Source organism: Chamaea fasciata, unplaced genomic scaffold (assembly GCF_029207755.1).
Source record: "Chamaea fasciata isolate MVZ Bird 193981 ecotype frontalis unplaced genomic scaffold, bChaFas1.0.hap1 SCAF_3, whole genome shotgun sequence".
Lineage (NCBI taxonomy): Eukaryota > Metazoa > Chordata > Aves > Passeriformes > Sylviidae > Chamaea > Chamaea fasciata.
Window position 1 is genome coordinate 55887392 of NW_027094088.1, and position 19834 is coordinate 55907225.

Sequence of the window (19834 nt, forward strand, 5' to 3'; positions counted from 1 at the left end):
ATGTTTATGATCTTTTGGAGCATTTGCTGCAATGGTCAGGTGTCATGGACTGGCAATTTAAATTGCTTGGTTCAAATAATTTATTTTCTGATGTCCCATTCTTTAAGAATTATGTTAGGCCATTTATAAAGTTATTTATTTAGTCCTCCTGGTAAATCAAAGCAGGAAGAAAAGGCAGGCCTACACCTGAATGAATTCACAGTCAAGGCTGCCACTGCTTAGGACCATCATGTCCATAAATTCAAATTGCCTCATCGTCAACTCTGGCTTGCTCAAAGGTAGTTGAGCACCGTCTTTTTTCTGTTCTTTTCAGTACAGGTTCCTTGACATATCTTTTTTTATTCTTCAAGTCATAGAGAATGTAACTGGAAAATTTGATACTGAAATGCAGTAGTAAATATGAGTTTTCCTTACAGTGCCCGAGTTCAGTCATTTCATTCTTCCTTTAAATCGGGGGATGATGACACCACCGGAGTGTCAGGTTAACTATTTGTGTCCTTATTCAATGTGTTGCCACAGGATATACTCACAGATTTGAAAACAGCGCAGGAGTCTCTGGTTGTTCTTCAAGAACTGGGGGAGGAGCTAAAAAGCCAGGTGGAGGCTTCAGCAGCGGCAGCCATACAGTCGGATCATCTGTCTCTGAACCAGAATCTGTCAACCCTAGAGCAGGCTCTCCGCAAGCAACAGGCTGCACTTCAGGTACACAGACAGTGTTTGCAGTCCTCAAATGTGATCATCCTGTGGTCCCTGAAAACACATAAATTAGCTAAATCTGCCTGGGAAAAGAGGGTAGTGTTACCTGTTAATCAGCTTGTCCTAGACTTCCCAGAAAGCCAAAGCTTAGAGTAGAAAATACACTCAAGTCCAGAAAAAAGACCTTGTAAGAAGGTCCAAATTCTGGGAAAAGGATAGCAAACCTCATGCAGGAAAACATCTGTCTGGAATGCCAAGGTGGCTGGGTTTTCAGCACACAATAGTGCTAACAGCTGGATCTGCAGGTACTGCTCTCCTGATGACAACCACTCTTCCCACCTATTTCTTCAACAGTAAAAGAAATGAGAGATTCTGAATATTGCGTAGAATTGATGTTTTGCCGTTCCTATTAATGTCAGTGACCAGACTGACATATACCGTTTGTGTCAAAGCCTGTTTAGTAGATGTTCCCAAATTGCTTGTGTCACCAGGGGCTGAAGAGCAAAAACAGGAGTGGAAAAATGTATTCCATAGGAAACTATTTCAATGAAAAAGCCACAAAGGTAGCTTCTCTTTGAGAGAAAGGAGAATTCCAGCAGTGTCTGAGATGTGTTTATAGTATCACTGTACGATAAAGAGACCAAACACAAGAAAAGATTTAATTTAAAATTGCAGTAAGCGTTACTAGTTCTCTCTGCTAGCAATTAAACAGAGGAGTTTCTTTCATAAAAGAAAGTTAGAAAAGATTATCTGTTTCAAGGTAAGGAGACATTTATGCACTTTGCTGAAATGTTGCCTTTACTATGATAAGAAATCCTCTTCTAACCTTAAAAATTCAACTAATTTCACAGTCTGAAAGTAAAGCAGCAGTTACAATTGCTCCTAGACACTTCAACTATTAGCAAATCTATAATTTATTCAAACAGGAGTGTAATGTCAGTAAGGAGACTGTGAAGCCAAAGTTACTAAACTGTGGATCCTTGTGTATTCAAGGCTGGAGTCCTGGACTATCAGACTTTTGCCAAGAACCTGGAAGTCCTTGAGACCTGGATAACAGAAGCAGAAGAAGCATTGAAAGAACAGGATCCGAGTCACTCATCTGACGTCTCAGCAATACAGAGCAGAATGGAGCAACTCAAGGTGAACAATAAACAGAGGAAGTGCTGGAGTTTTTCTTCTGTTGGCCTGGTTATTTGTGGTGCAGGCTATACACTGATATCATACGTGCATTCTAGGGGTGGTGGTAAAGGGCAACCACTCATGAGAAGTGTAAGACTGAGAACTTGAAGTTTGATGGCAGTCAAGGAATGATTGTCACCTTGTCTCTGAGTAAAGATGAAATGGGCAGTCATACTGTTCAGAATAAAATTAATAACAGATCAAAATGGGCATGGAAACTGTAGCAGTTTTTGGAGATTTCCTTCATCTTGTTTTCTCCCAACTTTTTTTGAATTTATTCAATTCCTGTCTCAGTGGTATCTCATTTAGGTATGAAGTAATTTACACATTTGGGTAGCTTGATATACTGAAGAAACATTCATTGTGTGTACTGTGTGATCTCCATTGGAGATTTTGCATTCTTTTCTTTTTTTGGATCTACTTTTTTCCCTCTCTTTTTTTCAGAGGCCATGACAGGAATTTGCTGAACTTTGCCATCTAGGCTGTTTCTGTCATTGTAATCTTCTGTTATTTTTCTATCAAGATTAACTATAGACAGAATTCCAGTTATGGAGTGAACTGAGTATTTCTGTACTGCAAAACAAAAATATCAAAATAAAAAGTTGAATAATTTCAGTGGGAATTTACCAGCCTACAATTCAGGCTAAGAAACAAGCAAAAAAAACTCTCTTATGTTGACAGTATAACCATACATCTCTGAACACCAGCCTTCTTCAGCTGTGAGTTGTAAATCCCCAATTCAGCGAAACACTTCAGTGCAATTTGAGTATACTTCTCTGCACACTTTTAAACATGAACACAAGTCTTCTTGTCTGGGACGAGAAGATGAAAATTGGAAATGCAGTTTTTTTCCCTGGCATAGAGATTACTTACCACTTGGTGGCAACCAAATTCTAAATTTAATTAAGTGCTTGCCTATAATTTTCAAGTCAATAATAATGTAATTCCTGAATTTCCCAGTTATCACTTTTATTGTTTGTTGCAGAGTCAAATGCTGAAGTTCAGCAGCATGGCCCCTGATTTGGACCGTCTTAATGAGCTGGGTTACAGGCTTCCTCTGAATGACAAGGAAATCAAAAGGATGCAGAACCTGAACAGACATTGGTCTCTGATCTCGTCTCAGACTACAGAGAGATTCAGGTGGGGATAAATTAGGACTGTTCTACAATTTTCTACAAGTTAGAAAGTATACCTTTTGCAGAATATAGAAACATTTCAGGTATTTTAGTGACCAAACTTCCTTTTCTTTGGTGTACTTATAAGTAAAGAGCAAAGCCATTGAGCTGAGATCCTCATTTTGCCACAAATTAACATGATTTGAAAGGAGTGGGACTTGTACTTTTCTAAGTATTGACTAAATAAATTCAGTGAGGCAGCTAAGTGGGAAAGGTGTTACCATCTGATTTGGAATTACCTGAATCCATCTCTCTTTCTTTCTTTCAGTAAGTTGCAGTCTTTCTTGCTGCAGCAGCAGACCTTCTTGGAGAAATGTGGAACTTGGATGGATTTATTAGTTCAGACTGAGCAGAAGTTGGCAGTAGAGGTTTCAGGAAACTACCAAAGGCTTTTAGAGCAACAGAGGGAACACGAGGCAAGTAATCATGTATATTTATGCATCGCTAAAACACATACTATTTAAACATAGAAGGAATGCACATTCTTTTTTTGAATGATACAGTAGCATGCCTTCAATTGTATTTGTGTGCACCATATCAGGAAAACTTAAAAACAGAAGCATGCAAGTATGTCAATAATAACCGGCATGGAGGAGGACTGGAGTGTCCGTGTATAGTGCATCACTATGCCTGTGAGTGCGTGTCCCCTATGTTTAGCCTACTTCAGATTCATTTGTACCAAGGAAACAAAAGCTCCTTTAAAATCCTAATGATTCTCATGCCATTTGGTTCTTTGCCTTCCCTCATAACTGGAGAAAATTTCTATTCTGATTTTGTTTATTTTTTACTAACTCATCAGTGCATATAGCATTTGAAAAGTATGTGAAAGGAGGAGTTTTCTGTTAAGTACTGATTTATATAATTCACCATGGGGCCTCCATTTGAGTAGGAGACATCTCCAACATTTCCCAGGAGAACAAACTGATTTGGTCTTTGCTGCATGCTAGAGTCATTTGTTTGTAACAGATCAGGAGCTAGCACAGGTTTTGCTGCAGGGAAAACTGATTCAGAGCTTTTACTGGTACTAGATTCAGGTTTTATGACTCTTTTGTGAAGTCAAGTGGTGCACATTTTTTTCTCCACCCATATTCTTACTGCCAAGAATCCTGGTAGAGATCAAGTAAAAGAAGTCAATTTTCATACCAGAGCTCCCATGTGGCCCCAGTAGTTTCAGTTCCCACAACTTTTTCAGCTGACCTTCCCTTAGACTCAGGCCAGATTACAGGAAGAGTTATGTCCTTCCCCTTGTCCTGCCTTATATCTCACAGCATAGTGTTGGAATGAGTGTCTGATAGCAAAAAGTAATTCACCACCGTTTTTAGCATACGTTTGCCTTAGCATCTAACTGCCTTTGCTTTCACAAATGTCATCCATTTCATTTCCTTTCATTGCTGCCAGCATTAACTGGACAGCCTCTGAAAGTTGAAACATCTCAGATCTTTGAGATTTGAATGTCCAGAAATCATTATTAAGTGGATAATCTCCTACTGTTGTTGTGTCTAGTAATGGCTATAATTATTTGAGGGGAGTTAGGGCAATCTCCTTGCATTCATTTGTCTTGAAATCTCGGCTTACTTCTTTCCTGAAACTGATCTGTGCAGATGAACATTATTTGGGCACTCTGTTTAAGCCTTTTTTTTGTAACTGTGAAGTCATCTTAGAATTAAGATGATAAATATCTGTTTTTCTAAATACTGCAGTTCATCCTTTAAAAAGTATCCTGGTTTTGGGGGGGATTTTTTGCCTTATTTTAGGCATTTTTTATAATCAAAATGTATTAATTCCAAAGTATCATTTTCAGTCCTTACTGCTAGTCACTAAGAATTTTATTTTCACTCCTTGTGGCTGAAAGGGTCAAATCTCAATTTCTTGAGATGCATTTTCACATTGTTTTGCCTTGTATTATTGAAAATAATGAGGAAAATATTCTGTTTCCACCTGAATTCCTAGGATAGATATTGAAATGCTCCCAGCTCTGTTATTGCCTCACCAGTGAGAGAAACTTTTGCTGGTTTCTTACCCGAAGAAGACCCCAACCACCTCAGTGGTCTTATTTAGAAATATCTTCCTGGTGGAGTTTACAAGGTGGAGGTGATAGCTTTTTCAGACATCATGTACTGACACTGATGTCTGCATCAGTCTGCCTGAATGATTCATAATCACTGTTGGCACAGCTCTCCAGTACATGGGACAGTGCCTTGGACTCCCGTGCAGTGGGAATGCACTGAGACAAGCCCTTGAGAAAGTGCTGGCAGGGGAAGGGGAAGGAAGTTCCTTGCCAGCTCAGTTACCGGATTTTTTCCTGATGTGCTGGTGTTGTGCATTTCAACACTTGCCCTCCTCCTTTCCTCCTCATTTGAACTCCTGTTTCTGTTATTCATGGTGATCTACATATGAGAATTATTTTGGGTGATAAGTGGTCCCAGGTAATGGAGTATCCCTTTTATGTATAGAGTGTAAATATGGAAAGGAAGTGAATGGTGACCAAAATATCTCTACTTTTGTGCAGGGATTGAGTACATCCCCTCTAAGCAGAGTTCCTTATGCTTGATAAGCTTTTATTTCACCTGCCCTCCTAAAATGTATGAATTTTTTTCACTTTTGAAGGAATTGGTTTTGCTGGTTTTCAGTTTTGTTTTGTTTTCAGATTTTGAGGGGTGTGAAGGGGGGGAAGGGTGGGAAAGATTGGACTTTTTGGGAGGGGGACTTCTTTAACCAGTTGCCATCTGTTGTGTTCTGCTTAGTCTCGATCTGTCAACAATGCTGGTAGATGCTGTTACCTCCTGTCCTTCACTGTAAAATTTTTGTCTTTTTGCTCAGCTTTCTGAAATTCTCAGTGCCACACTATTGTGGCTTCATTCATGAGATAATAATAGCATTCAGTTTCCCTCTGATTCAGGCTCAGTCAATTATAAGTGCCAAAGTATTCAAAGAACAGTATCAAATATTTCTGTAAAGAAATCAGACAATACTGTTTCTTTCTATGAGAAAATGTATGACCTGAGTAGCACTTCAGAGTTAACTCAGTGATTCAGAGAGGCAAAATCTCATTTTCAAAACTTTCTGCATCATCTAGAAGACCTAAACTACACACAACAGTGTGCTTGTGGGATTTAAATGTGTGTGCCAGTGGGTGTTCTGCTTCCACATGCAGATGCAGGGATTGGTACAATCACAATTTGAGCTGGTGGGATGCCATATAACAGGAGTGGAGAATAGTGGCTCTTAGTTCAGGCAAGGGTGAACTTCTGTCAACTGCAAATACCATCACTAACTAAAGAAAAAAAATCTCAAGCTTCATACCAGTATCCTTTTTCTTTGAATCTCTCTGTAAACCTTTTTGTTTGATTTTCTCTGTAAACCTTTTGAACATGAAGTGGGTTCAGTGATGCCTGAGTGTACCTTCACTAATATAAAAATATTCCTAAAGAGCCTTACCTAGAAACATGGTCCATTACTACAAGAAAAGATGATTTTAAAAATAAATTTAAGTAGTATATACACTTGAGTTAGGTTTGCTTAAGTAGTAATTAGGTAATTTTTTGTCTTAAGTAACATTTAAGTGATAAGAGGGTTTAAAAAGTCTTGTGGAAGTTTGTTATGCCATTATTATTTGTGGGGGAAATTGGAATATAAATATGAAAACTTGGAAGAATTGTAAAATTGTTTTCTAGCTCCTATACATAGCTGTTTCTTTTAAAGTCCTATTGGCAATGTAAGAGTGCATTGAAAGTTTATATAGCACTATCACACATGGTCTGTGTAACAAAGCAGAAGATTATGAAATTCTTGATTATGTCAAGAAATTAAAAGTGCCCTTTCTTTCCAAGCAAAAAATACCATTTCTCGATTTTGTTGCAAATTATAATGTCAGTCAACTGTACTCCAAAACAGAAAACCTAGATCCTGTTGATACAACTTAGCTTTATAATATTGGTCTTGAGGAACTAATAATAATTACTAGAAGCAGCAAGTACCTCTAAAATGAGAGTTTACAATATGTTTCTGTGAAGGTCATGACAAAACTCACATTGAATTAATCTGAAATAAGATTGAATGCATGAAAATTAATTTTTATCATTGCATACAGACAGAATTAAAATGTGACATCCTGCTTTAACATCCTTGTCTCCTGTACAACAGCTGTTCCAGGCAGAGATGTTCAGCCGCCAGCAGATTTTGCATTCAATTATCTCTGATGGGCAGCACCTCCTAGAACAAGGACAGGTGGATGACAGGTAAACATTGCTGTATTGTTGCTGCTGTTTGTTATGTGGAGTTACAGTTAGACTAGTGGAAGGCTTCCAAACAGAGAAGGTAGCGGATGGCAGTGTTCAGACCATGCTCTTCTGGAGCGGAAGTTACTGTTGCTGTGTAACTGTGGTTAAGCTGTTAATTAGCCAGATCTTAAGACATTATTTAGAATGCTACAGGGCATGTGAATGCATTTGGGTATACAACCACTTTCTGACACTGCTTCTCTGACAAAGATTAGTCTTGGAATGTCAAGCATGTTACATGTATATCCATTCTGATGTATTTTCAAAATGTCACTTTCACCAAAGGAGGCTGCAGTTACGTATTTAGTGTCACTACATTTGATTTATGCCACTTTGGGATTTGCCTCTATTTGGGGGATTCCCTAGTGTCATTTAAGAACACCTCCAGCCTTTATCTGATGGAATGGGAATTCATTGTTGCTTGGGATTTTATTTTAAATGCTTGTGATCAAATGAACGAAAATCAGTGGAACACCTGTGGCTTCACACCTGTGCATGTACACTGACTTTGCTAAGGTTGTCATGATATTAGGATTAACTGTTTATTGGAATGTGAAAATTTTATTAATGCTATGTGTATCTTTGCCTGCTTTGAACTCAGTAGTAAATCTGGGGGTGAATTGTGAAATCTTGATTTACTATGAATTTGACTAATCCAAACTGGCAAAACCTGTGGGTTTTCTTTGTGTATTTTTGGGGAGAAGGTAGAAGAGTTTTGTGCATTAAGGGTTTGGGGTTTTTAAGTCTCCATAATCGGATCCCTTTAACTCTCCCAGTACATGAAGTGAGAAGTTCTTCTCCTCAGTCAGCCTTCATGAGACTTCAGTGCTTTTCTCTTAAGTGTTTTGTAATTGGCTGACATTAACCTTCTTTTTCACTTCAATGTTTTTCGTTAAGCAAATATATCAAACTATGAAGGTAACTGTGTATTTTTTATTATTTATCTATTTGCAATAGGGATGAATTTAACCTGAATCTGACTCTCCTGAGTAATCAGTGGCAAGGGGTAATTCGCCGAGCGCAGCAGATGAGGGGGATCATTGACAGCCGGATTCACCAGTGGCAGCGCTACAGGGAGCTGTCGGAGAGGCTGCGCAAGTGGCTGCTGGAGATGTCCTCTCAGCCAGTAACTGAGCTGGGCACCGTTCCCATCCCATTGCAGCAAGCAAGAGTGCTTCTGGATGAAGTACAGGTAAGTCCAGTGTGTTTGAAGAAAAAGGAAAAAAAAATCCCTGCCTTTTTACAGTCCTCACCATTTAAAACGCTCTTTAAAATGTCTTAGATTGAGCCTGTCTGCTCTGCCAGTTCTTGTTTGGAACTGGCATGGCATCAGAAGTGTGATGGAAGCAAAGGTGGAGTTCATAAAGAACATGAAAGAGAGAACTTACTGGGCTCTCACTCTGAAGCTGCATTTGCTTCTGTTTTTTCTTTCAGCCAGTGTCACACTGAAATGGTCTTGAAAAGATAGTGATGATCTGCTTGAGGAATGTATGCTAAATAACAAGGATTCCTTGAGTGTCTGTCTTCATGAGAGGTTAACAGTATCTAGTAAGCAGCTTGGTGTCTTCAAGCTTTTTAGCTGGAAGATTGATATAATAATAATAACCCATATAAGCATAACAGGCTCTAGAGGAACTCTTTCTCTGTAAGAGCAATTGAGATACTGACATTAATGGAGAGAATGAAGTCTTTCATGTCTTCATCTCCTTGGAGAAATTTTCTAAAGGTCTACTGCGGTAAATGATTGTGAAAATGTTAGGGTGAAGTATTTGGGCTGTAGCTCATACGTAAGACAGGATATGCAACCAATTAAAGTAGGGCTTGAGAGTGAATTACTGAATTGTAATTAAGTGCTAATTGTAATTAAAAGGAAAAAGCTGACAGAAAACTATTCATATTTTCAGCTTAAAGAGAAAGTTCTCTTAAGGCAGCAAGGGAGTTACATCCTCACTGTGGAGGCTGGAAAGCAGCTGCTGCTCTCTGCTGACAGTGGAGCTGAGGCAGTCCTGCAAGCAGAGCTCACTGAAATCCAGGAGCGCTGGAAGATAGTTAGCACTCAGCTGGAGCAACAAAAGAAACAGCTTGCTTTTCTGCTAAAAGTAAGTGTGCAATTTCTTCTGTACTTCTTCAGCAAGTTTGTGGTTCCTCACTGTGAGCCCTGGTGGAGGAAAGTTTTTTCATGGACAGACACAAATACAGGAGCTGCATTTACAGTACATGAAGTAACAATTTTTCTTCATCACCTCTGAAACTGGGAGTGGTAATACTTAATAACAGGCTTGGATGTCAGTTGATATATTGAAATTAATATTTCCCGAATACTTCCAATAAAGTATATCCATACCACTCCTATTTTCAAAATAGAGCAAATATTTATTTTATTTTGCATGAAATTTGTTCCATTTTTACACATATTTATATTTGGTTTGAGTGGCAAAGTTTTTCTAGGTGGAAGCTGCAGAGATGACTTCTGTGAGAAGCTGCCAGAAGCTTTCCCTGTGTCTGATGGAGCCAGTGCCCAGCTGATGGACCCACACTGCTGGCCGAGGCTGAGCCCAGCAGTGATGGTGATAGTGCCTCCGGGATAACACAGTTAATAAGATGGAAAAAAAAAAATCATCGTGCAGGAGCAATTACATCCAGAGAGAGGAGTGAGACAATGGGACAGCAACTTTCCAGACATCAAGGTCCCTGAAGAAGGGGGAGGAGGCACTCCAGGAGCCAGTGCAGAGATTGCCCTGCAGCTCAGGGTAGACACATGGAGCTCTACGGTGGAGAAATCCACCCGCAGCCCATGGAGGTCCATGAGGGAGCAGAGATCCACCTGCAGCCCATGGAGGACCCACACCAGAGCAGGTGGATGCCCAAAGGAATCTGTGACCCCATGGAAAGCCCACACGAGGGCTGTTTTCCTGGCAGGACCTCTGACTCTGTACTAGATTCTTATTGGAGTCTGTTCCTGAGGGTCTGAAATAGGTTGATGGAAGGGACTCTCTCTGGAGTAGTCTGTGAAGAACTGCAGCCTGTAGGAAGAGCTCATGGAAAAGTTCATAGAGGATCCTCTCCCATGGGAGGGACCCTGTGCTGGAGCAGAGGAAGAGTGTTAAGAACATCACAGGCTATTGTCACACAAGGTCATATTATTTGATATGGCTGTATGATTTGATATACCATCTTCATCAAGATGATCATGAAATACTGGCATAGTCTGGTGAAAAAGGAAGGAGAGAAATACAAAGGCAGTGGTAAAAGGAGAATATATGGAAACAAAAGACTTAGTTCCAATACAGTGCAAGTTTCAATACAGATTCTGTGTTTTCTGGTATCACACAACTGGCATTCTTTGGGAGCTGACTGGCTTATTAGAGATCTTTTTGTCTTAATATAAAGCTTTAAGAAGCAGGTGAGGCAGGTAAAACTATACCGTTACTTGATAGGGTTTGTTTGCATTGAACACATTGAAAACTTTGCAAAGTGTACAAACACTAAAGCAGGGTGTAGTTGCTAGAATCCTGATTTAAAGAAGATACTACTGGTACTTCAGTCTGCCATGAATTTGCAGTTTCCCCAACCACGTTTTTTTTTTTTTTTTTTTTTTTTTAACAGAGATTAATGCACCTGAATGAAGCTCTTGTCAAAGAATAGTGGTGTGTTTAATACAGGCATTCAAGAAAGAAAGTGGAAAATTAATTTTGTCAGGGAGAAGATTTGCTGAAAGTATGGGGTTTGATCTAGACAGAATTTTAATAACAGAAGAATTTGTGTATTTCTACCAACAGAGACCTACACACAAAAAAATTCTACACATTTCTACACATGACTTAAGCTCTGAGACTTTTCGTATTATTTAGAGGGAGTTTTCAGGGCATGTTATTTTTAGGCAAATCAGTTGACATAAGTATAGCACAGATCAGAACTGAAGTCTAATAAACATTCTGCTTTCAGGACTGGGAAAAATGTGAAAAGGGCATAGGAGACTCCCTGGAGAAGCTGAGATCATTCAAAAAAAACCTTTCTCAGCCATTGCCAGATCACCATGACGAGTTGCATGCAGAGCAGATTCGTTGCAAGGTAAAACACTCCTTCTCTGTTGATTGTTGTCTCGTCTTTGCCTGCCTTTGTGCAGTAACCTCTTTTGTTGTTAACCGGGTGTATATTACTGACCATGCATACCAGTCAGCCAACATCATGACAAGAAACTATCCATGTAACATCTGAACACCATAATGCCGGAGTGATCTCACCATAATGCAAATCCTGCAGAGTAAATAAAGATCTAATCAAAGTGTACCAGAACAGGGTCTGAAAAATGTTGTAGAGGGGCTTTATATTGATGTGTTTTTATTACAGAAATTCTAAACTCAAATTTAAACTCGTGGTATCTAAAATTCTGGTTTAATGCTTTTTGTTCGAGGTGAAGTGACTATGGGGGATTGTAGACAACACTTTTTAGGCTATATTATTTGCATTTTGGGAGTGGATTACAAACTTGAAAATATTTTCAATACAGAGAAGTCCAAACCAGTACTTGAACTTCCCAGATACCTTTGAATTTCAGAGAGTTGAGTAATATCTTAGTTTGCAACTTCTTGTTACAGGGCTGATGTTTCATTCTCTGCTGGGGAGTTGATACCATCATAACTCTGAAAATATTAGTATATTTGGGGTTGATGTTTTCTTTTTCTTTGAAATGGGGCTGAAAGACATGGTGGTTTGCTCAGATGTGACTTACACCAGTGGGAAACACTGCTTGTCTGTTTCATCACCATGGTCAAATTTTTATTTGTTAGCAATCTGTTTCTTTTTCCTTGTGTTCTTCTTTCAAGGAGTTAGAGAATGCTGTTGAAGGCTGGACAGATGACCTTGCACACCTCTCCCTGCTGAAGGAGACTCTTTCTGTATATATCAGCGCAGACGATATCTCAATCCTGAGTGAGCGAATAGAGCTCCTGCACAGGCAGTGGGAGGAGCTGTGCCACCAGGCAAGTACAGCACTGAGCACTGATGGGAGCAATATGCAGACTACAAAAGTGTTGGGAGAAAAACAGAATCCAAGTGACAGCTTTTAGAAAAGATTGATGTAGACACGCCTATACTCAAAAGTGAATTCTTTCTGAGTCAGGGAAAACATTAATTGACATATTCCTTTAATTACTGCTAGTGCTTCTAGATCTCTTGAACTTTGTAACGTCTGTGAGGGCATCTTTAAACAGCCTTGAAAAATCAACAGGAGAGTCACACTGTGAGCTCTGGGACTTGGCATGACTGGGAGAAAGAAAACAGAAATAATACAGTTACACTTTGCTTTGGTGGAAGACCTGGGCTCAGGAAGGATGTCCCCTCCCCACTCAACATTTCCCTGTTTTACCTTCAGTTCTGCTGATAGCTTCTTCTTCAGACCTCAGTGTCTGCATTTCTTTTAGTCTGAGAGTGACTTGCATGCCTGCAAAATGAGCTGAGGAGTACTGTTTAATTTTTTCAGGTGTGTCATGCTATTAGTATGCTTCTGGCCTCTGATTTGCGCTCCAGGTAGTGGAGTCGTTCTAACCCAGCTTTTCAGATTATCCTGATGTCATTTCTGTGGTTCGGTAGAGATTTCAGTCCAGATATGCTGGGGCTAACTTGAAATAGTTTCTTCATGTAAAGTACCTGTGAAGGCTTCAAAAACATCCCCAAAATAAGAAAAATGCTTCACAGAACTTCTTATGAGTTAGTTACATTTGAATGATCAAATGTAGATACATCTAAATTATGATTCAGTCACTTATATGAATGAATTATGAGTCAGTCTCTTGTATGTTTATGGTAAAAGAAGGAGCCAAGTAAAGCGGTACTACCTTAGTTTTGAGTATGCTGAGCATTTCAGGATGCAACCCTTTGTTCATCTGCTGCTTATTTCCGGAAAGCTGTCATCAAGTTCAGAACCACAAAAAGGAAATGCAAGGTCACGTGTATGCCCCTGTTCAAGCTAACGCAGTAGTTAAAAAGCACATCACTTTAATTTGTGAAAGAGCTTTGTCTTTTCAGCTGAAATTATGATACAAAATCAGAAATAACCCAGATCACAGTGGGGAGGAAGTAAGTAGTTGTACCAGTGTCTGAAACTGGAGAGATGACTTTTGCTGCCTAGCGTGTGCTGCTAGTTTGATTTCACTGTCCATCTTGGTCTGTCACTGCAGTCTGAGATGGTACCACAGTTACGGCTATTTCTTTAATGTAGTAATGTTTTCCTTCCTTCTGTGTTAACTGCAGCGTTTGCTTGTTTGATGTGTCATGCCTAATCTTTCCTGTCAGGGCACACCTCAGTGCTTTGGAGTCTCTCAAGGTGTCATGCCTCTACACAGGAAATAGTCATCTATAAAATTAGTGTATTGCGACTCAAGTAAAAAATAACTTCTGCAAAATACAGTGTATCTTATATTTAGCTTTGTATTCATGTGCTCATGCACAAATGGCACTAACTTTGTGACTTTGGCCTGTACTACTTTTGTTGGGTTTTTTTTAATGCTTTGATGAAGCATTTTTCTTTTTCATTTAATCTCTTAGACTAAAAATAAACTAATATATTTTATAAAATTATGTAAATGGGCGAGAATTGTAAGAAAATACGATTTTTATCTTCTAATGAAAACTTTGTGTTAGAGATGTTATGAAACAGGATACTGACAGACTGCTGAGCTTAATGCTTGGGTGCCTGTCTCTATGCATAGGATGTAGCTAACAGGAAATCTGAGATCAGCGCCTACCCCTGAACTTACAGGCAGTCTCACAGTTTTTTTGCTGTGCAACTCCAATTGTTTCAATGGCAGCTAAGTGTCTGCAACACTTTTTCAAGGCTAGAGGAGTTCACATTGAGGCACCAAGTGTTTTAAGCATGTCTTAAATGCATTTGCCATTTTAGTTTCATTTACTCTTTTCAAATGGTTTAAGGTCTCCTTGCGTCAACAACAAGTTAGTGAGAGACTGAATGAGTGGGCTGTCTTCAGTGAGAAGAACAAGGAGCTCTGTGAATGGCTGACGCAAATGGAAAGCAAGGTGTCTCAAAATGGTGACATCCTCATAGAAGAAATGATTGAGAAACTTAAAAAGGTATAGTGTACACTTGCATACTCCTCTTTAACTGTTTACATGTTTGTGAATTCGCTGAAATTAAGATTTTACTTTACCCTGATGTGTTCTGGTGTTTGTGTTCTCTCACTATGCAGCATTTTTCTGTCTTTCTTGAGATAGGACCTCCCAGAATACCAGAAAATTAAGTGAATGCAAAGTCAGAGGCATCTGAATCTTTACTAAGTGTCCAGTCAAAGTTGCCTGTAATGAGATAAATTATAGCTTATTTTTAGAAGTCATTGTAGTTTGGGTTGTTTTGGGTAGGTTTTTTCATTCTTCTGGTAGTTGATTTTGTTTATCCATCAAATATATAAGAGGTTGTCACTCCACTGTACCAATCAACTAAAAAACCAACATTCATTTGTATTTTTGCACCATTCTTTTAGTAGTGTATAGTATATTTAGAATATATATATGGAATATATAAATATAGAATATATAAATATATAATATATAAAATGTATATTTAGAATAAGTACTGTCTTCTGATTGCTTTTTACTGTCTAGGATTATCAAGAGGAAATTGCTGTTACCCAGAAGAACAAAATCCAGCTTCAGCAAATGGGAGAGAGACTTGCCAAAGCTAGCCATGAGAGTAAGGCATCAGAGATCGAGTACAAACTTGGCAAGATCAATGACAGATGGCAACATCTTCTAGATCTTATTGCAGCCAGGTAAGACAGTTGTTTTGTTTCTAAGTTTTAAGTGGGACAGATTAATATGATGGATGTCATGCATTTTAAATGCTTTGTTGTCTGCCTTTTCATCATAAATTCTGAAATAAGTTTATTCTTAACCATCAGTATATTTCTGTGAAGTTCACTTTCCTGTTTTACTTTATGGTACAGGACAACATTTCTTCAAGAACAGTAATTTAAAAGCTTCATTATAATAATATGGTGATGGTGGTAGGTTAACAGTTGGACTTAACAGTTCTGTGTTTCTACAGTATAGGATCAGTTGCAATCAGATTTAGTGAGCCTTGCTCTAGTAACATCTTACTTTACATGGTGCTTAAAACTGGATGCAAATGTAGTTTTTCTAGAAATTTTTTGACAGAGGAATCAAAACAGTGCCTTTGTAGTTTTGCATTTCAAGGAGAGCAGGTCCAAATCTAAGTGTTAAGTTTTCTGTCAGATCCTTTTTCTCACAGATGGAGAAGAGTTACTGCAGGTAGATGTATACACACAGGGCTTAGAGACACTTTTTATTCAAGGTCAAAAGTATAACAGCAATTTTTAGAACTTAAAAAAATACAGGATTGTTGTTTGATATGTAAAGAAAATTATTTATTTGTTTCAACACATTCTGTTTAGCTGTGCTACAGCGTTCCTCCCTTTACCTACAATAATTTTCTCATAATTTTGCACTTAATGAATTACATAAATAGCTCATGTATTTTATAGTCTAGGATTTTGTATCATTCTTGGGTGGGGAGACAAAAGATGCAATATTATACACTTAAACCCTCTCATTCTATTATCATGAAGTGTCAAGCCCTAGTTCTAAACTAATGTATGTAAAATATTATTTACTTTTATTTCCAGATCATTTCAACTTACCCTTCTTAACTGGCATGCTCAACAATATTGTATGCAATTAGACATGTAACTCTTTACATTCCAGTGCTCACTGAAGTGAAAAAAGCTCTGCAAATTTGCTGAAGTTTGGAAATAAATTGTGGAAAGGTTTGATGCTGGGCTATGAAAATTTTGGTAGTTCAGCTGTATCTTAGGCTGGAAATCATTAAAACCCAGGCTGATGATTAATGTATCCACAAAATGCTTGTATTGATGTCTAATTACAAGTGGACAAAAGGGTTGACCTCCCCGAACGTAATTTTTTAGAAGGCTCCAGAGGCCCTTTAGAATATGGTCTTATAAATTGACATGTGTTTCCGTTATGATATTTTGGAATTTGGGAGTGTATCATATAACATCGTTTTGTCTTCATTCAGCTAGTAAAGGCAGATTAGTTGTCCTGGTATTAAGAATAAAATACAACTTTTCACGTTCTGGATTCCTGACAGTATTAATAAATTATTAGAGCCTGCAGACTTTTCTGCAGTGCTACAGTAATCTCTTGCCTGAGGCATTTTTCTTAGTTGTTTGTTTCCTACAGCTGTGAAGTAATAGAAAGTTCTGTGTGAAAATGCTTTAGTAATGTATTATGGTAGTACATGTCCAGTCTGAATCTTTACCTGTCAGTTTTATACTGTGTGGTGTAACTTCTCCAGTCACCTGTAAAAGCTTCTTTCTTTATCACATCCTGTTCCCTTACCCTTTCTCTCAACTGCCCCTCTGTTACAGAGTTAGAGAGGAGGCCTGTAACTGCAGAAGTGACAGCTGCAGAATTGTCTCTGCATCAGAGACTTGCATTTTTTCCCTTCTAGAATCTTGTAATCCTTTCAGATTCATTTTTCTGTCATGTCAGCCTCGTGAAAAAAGTCGCCATTGTTTACAGCCAGGAAACAGTGCAATTGCTACAACTGCTCAGGCAGGCTTTGCAGAGAAGGTTTTGTGTGTGTTTTCATCCTTTCCCCTACCACTCCCAGTCCACATTCCTGGAGATCAAATCTGGCACATGTTGATGAATGCAAGTTTTATTTAGAAACATGACCACTTGTCACCATCCAGTGTCATGTTATCAAGCAACGGCTGGTAACATTTGTTTGGCGTGAAACATTTTCTGTACAGTACTGCCCAGCAAAGTGTGTCCCCTTTCCTCCCCCCACCAAAAGAACAGTGTTTGCAGGCTTTGGGAGTGGAAGTTCTTCTTTTTAATACTGGAAAATCTCATGGTTGTGGTGGAGGACTTGCATGCTGTGAGGATGGCGGAGGACAACGGTGTGGATTCAGAACTCCCAGACTGTAACTGTGATATCACAAGGCAGGCAGCTATTTTTGTTTGCTTTTGATTGATGCTATTCTTTCTGAAGTCTTGGCTTGCTGCAAAACTAACTGAAATACTGATATGTAGAAATCAGTACTATAGCTAGAAATTACTGTTTTCTGCTCAGTTGAAAAACAGTTGACATTGATAACAGCATACTTTGTTTTACAGCTAGTACTTTTGGATTCTGGAATAATTTTTCCATAGTACTGGAGACTTAGAACTAGTAAAATCTCTTAGCTGTCTGAGAGAAACTGTGGACTGATTTTACTGCTGTTTTCAAATATAAGAGCATGTACACACATGAGAATAAACAGACTGTATCTGTCTGCTTGACTTTTGTGTCATCAAAGGGGCATGACTGCAAGCAAAAGGCAGAGAAGGAAAGAAGCTGTAAACAAAGTATTTCGGACTTATCAAAGCCTGTCTGTCCTGTTCATATTTATGACTGTTTTGTAGCTGCATATAATACTTTAACTCAGCCTACATCATCTTGGATTTTTGATTCAGCTTCTCTTTTTCCTCTTTCTCATTATCTTTTCTATAAATTTAGCTGTTTTTCAGAATTCTAGAAATTCAGTCTTTGAAAGAGCAAACTGTTTGGAATAGTAAATATAACTGGCTTTACTGATGTCCTACTACACAGTAGTACTGTACTTGGGAAAATAAATACTTTTTGCTCATAAGAAATTATTTTTAAGCTGATCTTTCCAAAGCTGATTTTAATATTTCAAAATTTTTCACTATTTCAGTGTTTCTTTAAACTTTGTCTACTGTTCTAAGTAGATGTTTTAAAAAAAAAAAAGAACACCTTTTGTGCTTTCTGGTGTCTACTGCACAGACTTAGCCAACATGCTCTTACGGAGTTTTTTCATGTTACTTTTAAAGTTTAATATTAGTAAGCAGCTGTCTAAATGACTAATGCAGTAGTTATGACTTCTATATGATGCATTTTTCTGTACTTACAGGGTTGTTCCCGTTTAGATTTAAGTGGAATCTGAGACTTTCTTTTTTAGAACTAGTTGATTTAAATATATCTGTGCTTAGTTTTAGCTCCAAGTTGTTTTCCCACTGTCTTTGCCCAATGTAGAATAATAGACATTATTAATAGACAATCTAAAGTTACTGCTTTCTTGGGGAAATTGAGGCACATTAATTGGAACATGAAAGCATAAGTATCATAAGTCCATTCAAATTGTTAGATGATTTTTCTAAAAAACCATGAAAACAATTGAATTCTGCGGTATTTTCCTTTCTGAGTGTTTAAGTATTTGTACATGTAACAAGCAAGACTGAGGTGTGTGTTTTATGAAAAAAAACTTCAAACCAACTCTGTCATGATTCCAACCCTTTGATTCCAGTGAAGGATTTTTACTATCAAGGAGAAAAGTTATCTCAAGTCTTTCACAGTAACATGGGCAGTTACTGTGCTACCTAGTGCTGCTACAAAAGCATGAAATTATTATTGGAATAATTAACATTTTAAACATAATCTTGCAAGTGAAATCTCAAAACATCAAAATTACACTAGACGAGGGATCCCACCTACCTTATTTAGAATTTGACCTTTGTCTCTTAAGCAGAGCTTTTAGAGCACAGGCAATTTTGCTTTCTGAAATTCAGAAGGAAAGCTCTCAGACATGTTGGATGGCATGTATTATTTGATCATGGATATGTTTTCAGTGTAGCTGGAGGCACAACATTGTACTGCAGTTCAGTCAAAAAATAAATAATCTCACCAGACCCAAATAAGCACTTGTTTATTTGTTTGTATTTGTACCATGGGCAAGGAACCTGTTATGTTTAACTTAGTACCAAAAAGAAGAACAGTGTTAAGGGTAGATGTAGTGGAGGGACGGGAAGGAAGTTGTAAGGTTTGGGTTTGTTTGAAGTGTTCTTTTAGTATGTCACGCTGTTTTTCTTTCCCTCTCTGAAGTAACTTAGACCATGTGACTGAAAATAGTGCTAGTTGGCCCAAACGATTCTTTATGCTCTGGCAGGGATGTACTCCTGTGCCGTTTGCCTGAGGCAGAGGGCACTTTCTAAATGATGGACCCTTTATAATTGTTGCAGGCAAAATGTAGATGAAATCCAGCACAGAGATTAGAGTATTACACAATTGCAAACAAAAAAAAATCCTGGTCCACAGCTTGGTCTTGCAGATGATCCAGTGACATTGCTTCTCCACAGGGCTGACATGACTCATTGTTCCCTTTCCCACTCCAGCAGGCCTGCAAAAGATCAGTAGCATAGAGCCTTGAAAATACAAGCAGAAAATTGGCAGGATTTCCTTCCTTTTAAATAATGTCAGAGATGGAAAAGCTGTATGTGATTTCCAGAAGAGTGATAACCAACCTTCTTGGTCACCCTGCATAGAATTTACAGTTGGTTGAAACCCACAAAACATTGTATGAACAAGGAGATGGTGCCCTCAGTGGGTGTTCTCCTGCCATCTCCCCAAGCCTAAATACATAGCTGTGGTATGAGATAGCCTCATGATAA

The 19834-nt window shown here is 38.4% G+C and overlaps 1 protein-coding gene across 2 annotated transcripts in view; it reads left to right on the top strand.

Annotated features, from left to right (window-relative positions):
- SYNE1 (spectrin repeat containing nuclear envelope protein 1) overlaps positions 1-19834 on the top strand; it is a 288306-nt gene that overhangs the window by 235662 nt on the left and 32810 nt on the right. The window contains exons 118-128 of one of the 2 annotated variants that reach the window (XM_066179079.1): positions 520-702; positions 1690-1836; positions 2861-3015; positions 3319-3466; positions 7194-7288; positions 8288-8522; positions 9235-9429; positions 11276-11401; positions 12157-12312; positions 14261-14419; positions 14948-15114. In XM_066179079.1, coding sequence (XP_066035176.1) covers positions 520-702; positions 1690-1836; positions 2861-3015; positions 3319-3466; positions 7194-7288; positions 8288-8522; positions 9235-9429; positions 11276-11401; positions 12157-12312; positions 14261-14419; positions 14948-15114 — 1766 coding nt within the window. Of the gene's footprint in view, positions 1-519; positions 703-1689; positions 1837-2860; positions 3016-3318; positions 3467-7193; positions 7289-8287; positions 8523-9234; positions 9430-11275; positions 11402-12156; positions 12313-14260; positions 14420-14947; positions 15115-16698; positions 17330-19834 lie in introns of those variants that run through there. The other variant, XM_066179080.1, reaches the window with a different exon arrangement.